Here is a 13,540-nt window from a genome sequence, read left to right on the forward strand (position 1 = left end):
CTCCAGTTAACAAGTGACCCTGAACAGCAGATTTGCAGGCCATGCATGCTAATTAGGATTCAAACTTACAATGCATTATCTTGTGTATCAGAAGGTGTAAGGTTTCTAACATTGTAATTGCATGTTGCTTCATCTCTTTCCTAAAGCACATTGTTACCATGCCTTTGTCATGGGAAAGTTTATCAATATTGTTAAAATGATGTCAACTAAAACCTTCCATCGCTGGGAAAAAAGGAAGGCGTAATTTGTGGCTCTTCTGAATATATATTCTATACCTCTGAAATTTAATGTGCATGGATTCTCCAGGTGGTACCTCTCAACCTGGACAGCAGATATGGCCTGCAGCACACTTTGCAAGTCTTTGGAGAGTGCATTTTCTTATACAAGTCTGTACAGTATTGGTATACTACTAGAACTATACACTTAATAAAGTGGTAAGTAAGAAATGATTTATAGATTTCAATATAGCAAACAATCTACTTATCTTTAAAGATAGCAAACAATCTGCTTATCTTTAAATATAAACTCTTCCCTTTATTTCCAATACACTTACATGCATAAATGCAAGGCTACTAATAATAGAATATTAACAGAATAACAAAGCTTATGCATATAAGCTTTACATGTATTTTAAAACTTTATGTATATACATCAGGAAATAAAAAACAACAACAGAAAACCAACAACCAAGTTTGAAGTAGAAGTCACTCTAAATATTTTTTTGTTGTTGAAGATCTTGTTACCTCACAGCACAAGAAAAAGAGAAAATATTTTTTTGCCAGTTTGGGGAGGGGCAGCTTAGTTATTCACAGATTGTTAGTTGACTGTTTCTTAGTACCTTCAGATAGCTGTCAAACTTCTCTTTTGTCTGTACAAATTTTAGCTGCAGGTCAAGGACAAAGATATTTTTTTAAACGAGGCACTGTAGTTTAATGCCACAGAAACTAACAGCTGAATCCCAAGCACAGTGTTTGAAAACTCTTTTAACCTCTAAGATTTTATGTGATTATATTTATACTCAGTGGGAACTTTTTAACACCATAACTACACAGTGGTTTTAAGATACAGTATTAAGTATTCAAATAATTTATGTAAAATATATATGAGTTGTGTTTCTTACAAGCAGCAGTAAATTCATTCAAGAACAAAATATTTTAATTGCATGATCATTCAAGAGATTATTGCAAGTTCTGTTTTGTTTTTTTTTTCAATAATGAACTCCTCATTAAGGGAAGCTGAATAGGGAACACTCAAAACTCCTCTTCAAAACTGTCTCTCTTGCAAGCAAAATAGAAACTGGTGAAATAAACTTGTGTGTAACTTTATTTGTTGGAAGAATCTGATACAGTGTTTTCCTGTTAGTTTTACTTTGCAATGAGGTGTCAGGAAGCAGAAGACAGAAGAAATTGCTATTTGAATAGGCATCAGGCAAATTTTTTCCCAGAATGTAGAAAAAAAATCATCCGTACAATTACAAAAAGATCTATGAGAAACACCACAGGAGTGCTAAGTTTGATTCACAGAAATCAAAATATTGGTCAGTGCAAAGAACAAAGCAAAGGTGGGCTGCAGCTTCTTCACTGACATATTAAAAGGTTTTCTTGATGCTTCCAGAACCAACTCTGACTGCCCAGTTAGACTGCCACGTGACAGAAATAATTACACCTTTATAAGCATGGGCGCACAAACCTTCGTATCAGCAAGTGGAGAGAAATTTATGGCAGTCTAGAAAAACACGTTTATGAAGATATTCTGGACAAATAATTAGCCCTGGGAGCAAGAACAGAGATTAGGGCAGATCTTGGGCTAAGCAGTATAAACTGCTATTGTAGGTTAGCACTGACTTGCTCTGTGAGTATGGACATTGACTTTTCTGGCCACTGTGTAGATGCCTCTATTGCAGAGGAGTGTTAAAAACTGATGAAGCTAAGTAAGTACAGATTATACATTGAAAAGTAAGATATTACCAGAAAGTACTGTTTCCAAGATCACTTGAAGGGTTTGTTAAAGGAAACTGCAGAAAGGAATTATGGAGGGACTGTACAAATAACTAGTGGAATATTTCTATATAGGATTTACTTTGCTCTTAGTGTTTAGGTAGCACCTACTCCTGGACTAGTGTTGTAGACGCTCAAGTCATCTTTGTGGGTGATGTGCAATTTCCATGGGAAGAAATGCTTCTCAGAGGGCCTTCTCCTGCTCTGAGACACCATGAGTTCAACATCCTGATCAGAGAGCAACCGGATCAGATCACCATCAAGGTCCCGGTAATTCAAAACAAGGTCATCTTGGCTGAACTCCCGCCTGGTAAAAAAGAAATGAATTGATTCCCAGAAACCAAGGAATGCCTGGGAGATGCTGCATGATGAACAACATACTGGCCATCTAATTCATTCTGCTAAAAGCCACATAAACCCTTGGCTGTCTTGGCATTCTTGGTACAGCTAATAATAGAAGTCATGCAGCAACACGCATGCTGTGTTGTGTTTAAGCTAAGAAGTCTGTCAGAACCAAGAACCATTTGCAACAGCAGCACATGCACGGCACAGTTTGTCTGTGTGTTTGATAAAATACCCACACATAACAGCTGACTGCAGTTGTTAACCACTTTTGCCTACTTAGGATCACTTTTTTTGAGGAGAAGACAGGTTAAGGAATGGAAGAATATTAGCACAGGTGTTCCGTTACTAATATTTGATGTTCAGTCCTAGATTAATCTAGTTTAATATTAGTTTGACAGAGGTTAGAAGGTGGTGTCCTGCATCCTGAAGAAGTATATTAGACAAAAGATCCTTGCCTGAGGGTATGGCTCTGATCTTAGAACAAGAAATAGAAACTTCTCCCCAGCATAACTGAGTTAGAAGCATGTGGCATTCCATACTCAGTTAAAATCTCCAGGCAGAATAGTGTCTGCACAGATGGCCTTGGGCCAAATCAAAGTACAACTTCTTCAGGACACTTGAAAAGTATTTCACATCCAAAACATGGTGATGACCAAATAGAATGTGGAAAGTGCAGGACTGGAAGGAACTTGACAAATGCTTCCATTATACTAAACATACATCTAACTGCTTGCACTGTACCTCATCAATTCCATGAGATCCTTCAGTGACGGAATGGTGCTCAGATCCTCTTCTACTGCGATATCCCTGTAACAAGAATAAATCTAATCATTACATATCATGAAAAGAGAAATGTCAGCAGTTCTTCAGCAGTAAACTGGGTGCCTATCTTCTTATTACCTGATAGTGCTCACAGTCTCATCATAGTAGTAACAGCGAACTTTATTAATGGCATCTTCTTGCTGTGGTAAATCTTTTATGATCTTCACAAAAGCACATGGGAAAATCCCAGTGGCATCCTCAGCTGTTCCCTGGAATGATAGGAAGTGTTAGAATGAGGAAAACCAGCCTATTTTGGCCACATGCAATGGGTTATAAAATTCAATTAATTTTCATGGAAACGATTGTTAAGAATTTTTCCACTCTGTTTAAGAAAAGAAAGGCTATGGAAGGGACCTTATGGCACCCCTGCAGAAAGATTATACAATTGCATAGTCAAACACAAGGCAGGGGAGTGAAACAGTGTATAAAAATGGAAGTCAGATGGTTACCAAGAGAGGCTGTGGTGTTTGGGCAAGTAGATATGTCATATCAGCAAACACACAGTATGTTCTCCTCATCTTTTTTCAGAACACTGCTACATTGCCCAAGTTCTCTCTAATCAAGCTGACGTGTGTTGTGGTATGAAGCATGAAGTATAGAGCAACTCCCCCTGAGGCAAGAAACCAATTATCGCTGAAATGGAGTTTCCATCTCTTTTCTGTGGCCTTTTTGTGTTCTAATCACTTCCAAAGAATTTATAAACATTTCAGCAGAAGCAAATGCAAATGAAAACAGAGGGCAGAAGATTTGTAAGCTAAAAACCATCAAGAAAAGAAACTTTCGAATTTGGAGTCAAGTATTTATTCTTGACAGCAAGACCTGATTATGATACAACTTCTCCTTGAAAGGAAGAGACAGGTCCCATGGACTAGAAGAGCCCTTTCTACTCATATATTTCAATGTATGCTAATAATTCAGTATCCTCTTGAAGCCTTACCTCCAACCAGTCTTTGTTTACTCTGCTGAGTAGATAGATCAAGTCTCCCTTCTTGAAGCTGAGCTCCAGTTTATTGGTTCCAGAAAAGTCAAACAGTGCCTATTGAAAGTCATAACACTGAAATTATGTATTCACAGATTTACAGTAGAGAATCTTTCAGTTCTGTTCATAGAGTGAGAGTACAAAGCAGAATGATAGCATGCACTTGTCACTACAGATGTATTTTTGAGGTAAGGTCATAGGTATGATCATAATCTGCAGTTCTCACAGTTTCTTCTCCTACTCAGCATGCACAAAATTGCTTTGAAGAAGTACTGAAGGCACTAGGATAAACATGACTCTGAGAGAACTGCATGCTAGGATTGTGAAAGTGGCAGGACACTGAGCACTGGAGAAATAAATATAGAGAAGTTGAAAACACCTAAGATCAAGTAAATCAACAGAGGTGAAGACAATCGAAATCTTGAAAATTTGAAAACTTGAAAATTTAAAAAATATGTCTTATTTCTAGCTGCAGTTTTTCAGCTTTTAGCTTTGTTGCAAAATATCACAAAGAGCCTTAAAATTTTGCAGAAGTGTCCCCTAATTTAAGGGTAACTAACTGTTGTTTTTACCTTTAGCTTTCAGGCCTTCGTGCAGAACTGAGATATTTGGGGAAGTCTGGGGAATTAACATGTTGTTAAAATAGAACTTAGATGTCCCTTTCAGGGAAAAAATAGAAAAGAGGAGAAGGAGGAGAAGGAGGAGAAGGAGGAGAAGGAGGAGAAGGAGGAGAAGGAGGAGAAGGAGGAGAAGGAGGAGAAGGAGGAGAAGGAGGAGGAGGAGAAGGACGAGAAGGAGGAGGAGGAGAAGGAGGAGGAGGAGAAGGAGGTGGAGGAGGAGGAGAAGGAGGAGATGAGAAGGAGGAGAGGAGGAGGAGGAGAAGGAGGAGGAGGAGGAGGAGAAGGAGGAGGAGAAGGAGGAGAAGGAGGAGGAGAAGGAGGAGAAGGAGGAGAAGGAGGAGGAGGAGGAGAAGGAGGAGAAGGAGGAGGAGGAGAGGAGGAGGTGGAGGAGGAGAAAGAGGAGGAGGAGGAGGAGAAGGAGGAGAAGGAGGAGAAGGAGAGTGAAGAGGAGGTAACTACATGCTACCACCCTAACAAGCTGTTCTTGAGTAATCAAAATATTGAGGTTATGAAAAATGCACATCTCTGCCATTGTCTTTAGAGAATGTGGCAGCCATTTACAAGCTCTTAGAGGAGCAAAAATTGAAAGTTGTTCATTATTCTGTGTTGAGGTGGTTCTTTTGATTTTGTTCGTGCCAAGACTTCTCCTGGTAAGAAAGGACAATGGCTAATCTTGTGCTAGTATTTCACATGTTTGCTTAATAGCTCTTTCAAAAACCTATTTTCATCTGTTGAAAAGTTTTGGTGGGTATACTCAATATTAACAAATTAATAGATAAAGAGATATGACTGATCCATATGACCGATCAAGAGATATGGATGATCCAAGACCCTGTGACTGATCCAAGACCTGTGACACTCAGGAAAGGAAAACAACAAACCTCAAAGCTCATGGCAAAGTAAGTGGATATTCCAGTAAACAAGACCATGTTCAGGCAAATACTAATTACAAAGCAGTTCCATGTGCTTGATACCAAGATAATAACAGAAGACAAATGTCTTTTCAGCAGAAGGCTTATGTTACAGAAAGTACTAAGATGCCTCAGGTACAAAAGCTTTTAAATGTATTTTAAAGTCAATGAGACTGAAGCTCATGCTTGTTTTACATTTACAGGTATCACTATGTAAATGTGGACCATTTGACAGTAAGCTGCACATCTCTCTTAGTTTTGATCCTCCTGTCATAATGGCTCCACAATGAATCCTCTTTTTACTTCCTTTTTAAGGAGGAACAGAGCACTTTTTCCCCATCTTTTGTTTCATTCCCTGTTGTTAAAATCAATTGCTTTCCTGTGTCGTTTTCACTTTCCCTTCTTTCCTCGAGCTCTAATTGGGAAAGGCAACTTGATCAATGAGATAGCAAAGTCAAACAGAGTTTAATCTCCTATGCTGTGACAGATTGTGCAGAGCACTCACCTCTGCCCGTGGAGCTGCCGTGCGGTCAAAAATAGGCCCTTGAGGGGGAACGCTTTTACTGTAAAGAAAGGAGACACTGGGGAGGTGAATGTCCCTTTCTAGTCATCAAAAATACTACACAATGAGTAGCATGGTGTCTGCATTTTTATTAGTCAAGAGGCAGGCAAGTCATAGATCACTGGAGAAACTGCACAGGAATCTGTGTGCAGCACTGAAGTAAACAAATATGGATGCAACAACATTGTCCTGGTTCTCTCAGTTTGTGTGCAGAGCAGGAGTTATCTGATGATGTTCACTGCTGAGAACAGATGGAATTTTCAATACAGTCAGTATCCTGGGCCTCTCTTCCACAGCACTGCTCAACCCTTATACTCTGCCTTCTGGGCATTCCTGTTTCTAGTATTTATGACATTCAGTTTAAACCTCCACCATGCACACATCCAGGCACGCGTACACATGCAGGTTTTGCACTGTTTAAGGTAAGTGAAAAGGAAATAGGTCCATCCTCGCTTTGTTGAAAGGAGAATTAATTTGTCTGAGGGGTAATGAAGTATGACATCTACTTACAGCAGTTCTCCAAGGGGGTGTCAATGCTTCTATGTAGGACAGGCCCCAGTTTACACAAAGGACAAGAACAAACAAACATTCAGTTTCATTTAGTGTCTGAATCACATCTCATTGATTTTAGTGGCACAAGCTTATGTCCCTAAGCTTGGCCTGTACATTCTGTGATTCTGCACATTATAGTGCAGTTGGTCTTCGAAAGCAAGCTGTACACTTCCTTTGGAAGTTTCCTTTAATGCAAGTACCCTGAGATCACTGCAAACAAGAAATACCCTGTGATCACTCTGCCACAAAGTTCCTCATATTAGGACTTCATGGATGCATTTGGAAAACACAGTGGTGATCCTGATTTCTCCACCTCCCTCCCCAAACTGGACAGCATCTCTTACATCAAGCAATGCTGAACACACACACACACACACACATCAATCTCTTACATTCGACGTGTCCGTGGGCGAAGCCGTCTCAGCCTGTGAGGCACCTGTTCACAATCAAAGGTTGAGTGATAGAAGAACAGCCTCACCTCTTCATCCATCAACACCCAAACGGGTAGGCAGAGTAGGTTCTGTGCCAAGAGCAAGTAGGAAGCAGAGTGTAACAGTGGGAGAGAACAATTTGCTATTTATTTACATCTAGCAAATATGCCTCTCTGACCTACAGGATCATGAAGGATATTAATTACTGCCAGAAATCTCCCTCCTCTCCCTTCTCACTCAGCAGGACATAGCTGAACAGCTGACAGTTTCTCCTGTTTACTCCTGGAGCTGGCCAATGTATTGCTTCACTCCTTTTGTGCTTGATTTACTGCAGGAGGATTAAATTGCTCTTTGTGTTTCCCTTCAGAATGTGCATGGCTATGGAAAGAAGACAATCTTAAGTACTGGAAGTCTTGCTTAGTGCTTCAGACTTTTATTAATTTAAAGTCAGGTCTTCAGTTAACCTGTACACAAAGAATTTCTCTCCTTGATGTGTCTTCACTGCAGAAGTGGGTACACTCTGAAGCCCACTTCATTGTCCTTGTCCCTTAGGTGCATACACCAACTCCTATTCACGCAGCACCTGGAGGTTCACCCTCTCCTCACACATCTTGGGGATGTTTGTAAGGATGTCTTTTCATATATGAAAGTAGGGAGTAAGCCTCTGTGAACTGAATACTCCAGGACATCCTAGAGTCTGACAGTCTGGGGAATAGGACTGCAGCTTTTACCACAGTGTGGACATCATGTCTTCAGGAAAAACAATACAGACAGAAGCAGATACCTAGGACTACATCAATACCTAGGACTACATTAGCTCTTAGCTAATTTCTTGGGATAAGTGCTTGGTGCAATCTCTACCTTAAAAATAAGTTTTACCTTCATGTAGATATTTAGGATAGGAATCCTGTTCTCAGCAATTTCCCTTTTGGCCCCAACATAAACTTTACCTGTGAGAGTTATCAAAGGAAAAAATAAAACAGGGGGAAAAAATTAAAAGGAGGGAAAAAACCCCACCAACAACAAAAGAGGCTGTCATAGAATCAAAGCAATCAGGAAAAAATAGAATCTGCAAGAACACAGGTATTTTCTAAAGGACTTCATGTTTCTGAATGAACTTTACCACAAGTGAAGGGATTGCCAATGGAAGTTGACATCTGTCCATGAACAGCTTGGAGTTAGTTCCCTGTTACAACTACTTCTCTAAGATGCACTTATCTTTAGAAGTAGTGAGGCTGAGAAAGCTGCTAACCATGCAGAGACTTGGTGCTGTCAGCTTACCTGGCAATATGGGGAGTGTGCAGGTAAAAGGGCTGGTTTTGCTCTCTGCCCCATATCTCTCCTCTAGTTTGGTGTGGAGATCATAGAACTGACGATAGCGTCGGAAAATCAAGTATCTGCCACCACCCTTGAGCTTTACTTCAATGACAAACATCTGAAACAGAGAGGAGGAAATTCAGGCTGATGTTCGTACTTATAAATAGTTATCAAATGAAAGTGAAGCATGCAATAGGAACATGAGATCAGTGCTCTGGTAGTGGGAATATTGTCCTAAGAGCAGAATGGAAATCAAGCCCTCAGTTAATCATCTGCAAACCCAAGTGCTAGAAAATAACAAGTTAGCACCAGGCAGTGGGAGGCATGTGTGGGTCCAGCTTTCCTGTGGATCATGTCCCTTCAGCTGCTTTCTATTACACAATCTTAAAAGGAAATCTGTAATCACCAGATGCTACTTTATGATACACACCTTCCTTCAGTGACAAGCAAAACATATTGGGGAGGTAAATACAAATATTTTACAGTTGCATGCTTTGGACATATAAATTTACAGACAGACAACTAAATGAATTTATTTTCAGGGTTGAAGGCATTCATACTTCTTTTTGACTTCAAAAGACACAATTTCTGAAATTATGGTCTGACCTCCTCCAGCCACTCTCTTATTTCTTATCTCTTGCCAAAATTGCTTTGCTCTGAAAGAACCTGCAATTTCCATGCACTGACCTCCAAGTCACATTGCAGCCAGATCCTTCAGAAAACATAAAGGCAGAGCAGACAAACATCACTACATTCCAGAGTAAAACCTGCATATTGCAGTGGGAAGGTTTTATGAGTGTCATATCCAGCAAAACCAGCTTAACCTGCAGAAGTCAGACTGAGCAGGTCCTACCCTAAACCACTCTTTACAAAATCTCATGGTGCTTTTCCCTACTATTTGCTTCCTGTATGCTCCTTCATGGCTAATTAATGTGTTACCTTCTGTAGAGATGAAAGCATCCTTACTTGCCAGTACCATGGAATAATAAAGCCAAGACCTTGCCCTTCCTACCCTCTTTGAATTCCTTTAGCAATATCTTCACCAAAGGTACAATACTTTATACCTTTGTACCTTTCTGAGCATTAATCAGAATTTAGGTAAAATGATCAGAAATTAGGTAAAAAATTAGAGAACAAGCAATATTAGAGGACATCTCTGCCACATTCCCCCCTAACAATTAGGTTTTTTAGACTAAATCTATGATAGACTAACCAGCATTCCAGAATAAAGAAGCACTGAAAAGTCCTCCACACAAAACTATTCATGCCGTGAAGCAACTACACCAGACTAACTTCATTTTGCTCCCCACAACCAAATCAGTCACAGGTGAGGGCGTATAGAGACAGGGTAAATCTGCCTTCTTACATAATAATTAGTAAAGCCTTTCTTCTCTTCAATATCTGCAATGTTAGCTGAAACAGGTACATCATCTGGAAGCTGGTCAAAATCACTGTGAAGCAAGAACAAAAGATTGAGGTTACTCATACTGGTATTAGCCTTTGGAGGTCACCATGCCATGCAGAACAAAGATCACATTATCTAGTGTCAAAACCAAGAAGTCAGAAACTTGTGGTGTCATTCTCTTCCTCTGAAGTTCTGATCTTGAGATGTCAAGTTCCTGTAAGTTCAGCACAAGTCAGTAACCATTGGAAGATTCATCAAACCTGAAAAGCATCCCTGTCAATCCTAGGCTTGCTGGAGAAGGACTACAAAAGGAACACTTGAGCTGGTAAGCTTCTCCTGAGAAATGTGGTCAGCTGTGGATGCATTCTTAATCCTTCCTTCAGCATCTAACAGACTTAAAATAATAACTCTGCAGCAGCATCTCTTATTCTAAGGAGATCATTATTTACTGTGATTTATGGTGTTATTATTACTGCATTACTGCATGCAATAGGAAACAGTTCCGAGAAAAGAGTTTCTTGTGCTAAGTGCTGGAGAAACAAGCACAAGCCTAATTCCTAAAAACCTTACACTCTCTGTGTAGCTACATACAGTGTACCTTACACATATAAAAAATGACAGAAGAAGCACAAAAAAAAAGACAAAAAAAGACAAAGAAACAATGGCATAGTATTCTTCAAGATGATAACTAGTGAAGCTTGCATCAGCTGTCAAAATGTTGTCACATTTTCTTGTAAGCACCACAGTAAAGCAGACTCTTATAGAGGCTTTGAGAAAAGAACAAGTAGCCTAGTAAATATTTGCAGGGAGATCTCTTAGTTATAGCAGATAACCTGAAGCAAGCAAGTAAATATACTTGTTTGGAAATGTCAAAATGTGTGGAGGAACACATAAGAGTGGGCAAGATTAGAATAAGCTTTGCAGCTCCTACAATGTATTGGATTTGAAGCAAAAGAGAAGGAAGAATCCCTACAAGGTCACCTAAAAAGCAGCCATCAGACCACACTCTCATGTTTCTTGTCTATATTGTCAACACAAGAAAACAGCATGGATTGGCAGGTCCTTTTGCTTCTGGGTTCTTCCCTTTAGTACAACACCTTTGACAAGCAGAAGACAAATTCACCTTTGCTTCAATCTCACAACTTGATGTTGTTAGAGTGGTATTTATATTAACGCTTCAGTAAAAAGGATCAAGAACAAGGAAGAAAAGTTAACAAATGAGGAAGAGAGAAAGAGAAACTTTAAAAAAGGACCACCTGAGAAATGGCAAGCTGATGTAATGTTAAAAATTCTGATAATAATTAAAAAAAAAAAAATGGCAGTTGGCTCAGTTTATTCTGCTAGAAGAATATCCCAAGCAGGGGCTTCCACGATGCGTATTCCATCTGGAAGGCTGACGTAAGGATGCAAAGTCTTGCAGCAGCTCGTTGTATGATGAGAAAGACATGAATCAGCACCACCCACAACACTATCAATACTGCCACTTACTGAGAAGAGGGATGTGGTTATGGAGATCAGGAGATATAATTAGTCATATCACAAACACTCATATCACAAACCCCCAGTAAAAGGGAAATTGTTTGCAGCTGTTAAGAGGACAATGACCCACTGTTGTCCTAGGTGGTAATTATTCCCCACAAAAAAAGAAGAAAGTCCACTCCAGCTTAAGGAATGGTCTGCTCCACACTGAGCAGCCTAATAGTTTGGAAGTTAGGATAACAAGTCTTTTAGAATCACCAAAGCAGCTTGCATCCAAATTAAATGGACAGATCACAGCAGTTACATGGAGGCTTGCGGGGAGGAGGGAGAGACACAGTACCTCTTTTCTCGCAGCTGTCGGGGAAGAGACATGGTTTTCAGTGTCTTAAATCCAGATGGCTAAGCTCTATTCCTCCACTTCTTGGGCAGTTCCTGGTTGAACAGGATGAACACAGCCAAAACAACTCTCTTTGTGTGAATCAAAACTCCTTTGCAAGGCCTCAGAGATCTTTTTTTATGTTTCAGTGTGAGACGATTTCTTCTGTATTTCCCCACCCCTATGAGATTGAGGAAGTCCTAGAGAAAAAACAGCCATAAAGACCGACTGGTTTGTGAGGTCTCTCATGTATCGAAACTGCCACAGTTGAGAAACAAAAAGCTTAACAAAAAAAAACAGAAACCAAGAGCCACATACTCCACTGTCCACCTCTTCACTGAAACTTGCCCCTGTGGAAAGCCAATATGAGTGAGCTCAACAAATTCTGGTTTGCCCCAGCTAAAACGTCCCCACATATATATCTCTACACTAATGTTTGTCAACTAGGATGAATACTTCTGATCTCTTCTTGAGGCTCTGTGATTGCCAATACTCCTTTACATGGACCAAGAGCCAGGAGGTGGAGCTAAAGAGTAAATTTTCAAGTGGGAGCACAAAGTATGGTCAGGAGATTAGGAAATCAGCTTTGATCAATGCAAGTAAGAGTAGGAGCCCTTGAAAGAGCAGAGATCTTCCCAGCTTCGTGTGCTCAAAACAATCCACATTTGCCATCTGCAAAGAGAATCCTGACTGCCCTGCCTTGTATACAAAGTGCAGTGGTATAACATTTGTACAACAGCAGAAGACAATTTTTCAAGAAGAAAATAATAGGAAGAGTAGTGAGGAAACCATCATTTCCTAACACTGCAGATAAGTTGCAGCATAGCTTATCTGCCTTAGTCCAAAGCTGTCATGTAGTATCTTTGCCTCCCCATTTCAGTCTTTAACTCCCTTCCATTTTCATATTCAATATATACTTGCTTTCTTCTCCTTCTGCAGTCAAGCAAAAAAAATATTGTATGAATGGAGCAAAATCCATCCAGAAGCCATCAAAATCAATATTCACAACTGTAAGCAACAGCCTTAAGAGAAAACTGCATTTTAATGAAGTAAATTCTCCACTCACCTCTTTCATCACCCATCTCTTTCTTCACCCATCTCTTTCCTGTGGGTAACTGAAGGCAGCTGTAGAATTTGAAAGGGGATATAGTGTCTCTTGATCAGAAGGAACCAGGAGAACTGTATTTTCTGAGTGATCTGCTGCCCACACAGACTTAGCAGAGCTGTTTTAAGTGTTAATGTTGGATGTATTTCCCCAGACCTTCACACTCTGCTGTGTATTCCAGTTTCTTGATTAGGCCTGGTAAATGTGCAGTCCTCATGTCACCTGAAGTCAGGCTTACTATTCCTTTCCCTTTGCCTCCAATAAGAGACACAATAATCAAGTTTTGCAGCTGCAATATTCTTGCTTTCTCCTGACATTCATAAGGAAATAGGAGCAGATCACCTTGACCAGAACTCTTAATCACAAGATCAATATATATGTGTCCAGGTTTGAGTTAAGTCTCTTCTAATCAACGTTCTGAAGTTAATGGAGTATTTTCACAGCCAGTGTCTGCTTCTAGAAGTGATGATAATGCTTGATGTCTATAGTTACTGCCAATGACTGGTATGCAGAAAGGCTCTTGCTTGTATTTGCTCCTATGGAAACCAAGGTCACTCCTAAACCTTGTGTGCCACATTGGTGGTGCAGAAAGCAAAAATCCACATCAGTGGGGAGGAACAGACAGAACAGGTGACCCTC

At 40.0% G+C, this 13,540-nt stretch overlaps 1 protein-coding gene across 1 annotated transcript; it reads right to left on the reverse strand.

Moving 5' to 3' along the window:
• Positions 1–2,093: 2,093 nt before the first annotated feature.
• On the reverse strand, positions 2,094–11,792 carry NCF4 (neutrophil cytosolic factor 4). The gene is made up of 10 exons (XM_054386906.1): positions 11,761–11,792; positions 9,903–9,987; positions 8,501–8,654; positions 8,099–8,169; positions 7,181–7,308; positions 6,180–6,237; positions 4,102–4,200; positions 3,243–3,373; positions 3,084–3,149; positions 2,094–2,304 (listed from the first exon to the last, which is right to left on the reverse strand). The coding sequence occupies exons 1-10, from the start codon at positions 11,790–11,792 to the stop codon at positions 2,094–2,096; spliced, it is 1,035 nt and encodes a 344-aa protein (XP_054242881.1).
• Between the last annotated feature and the right edge of the window lie 1,748 nt (positions 11,793–13,540).

This window comes from Indicator indicator, chromosome 14 (genome assembly GCF_027791375.1).
Source record: "Indicator indicator isolate 239-I01 chromosome 14, UM_Iind_1.1, whole genome shotgun sequence".
In the NCBI taxonomy this organism is placed as follows: domain Eukaryota; kingdom Metazoa; phylum Chordata; class Aves; order Piciformes; family Indicatoridae; genus Indicator; species Indicator indicator.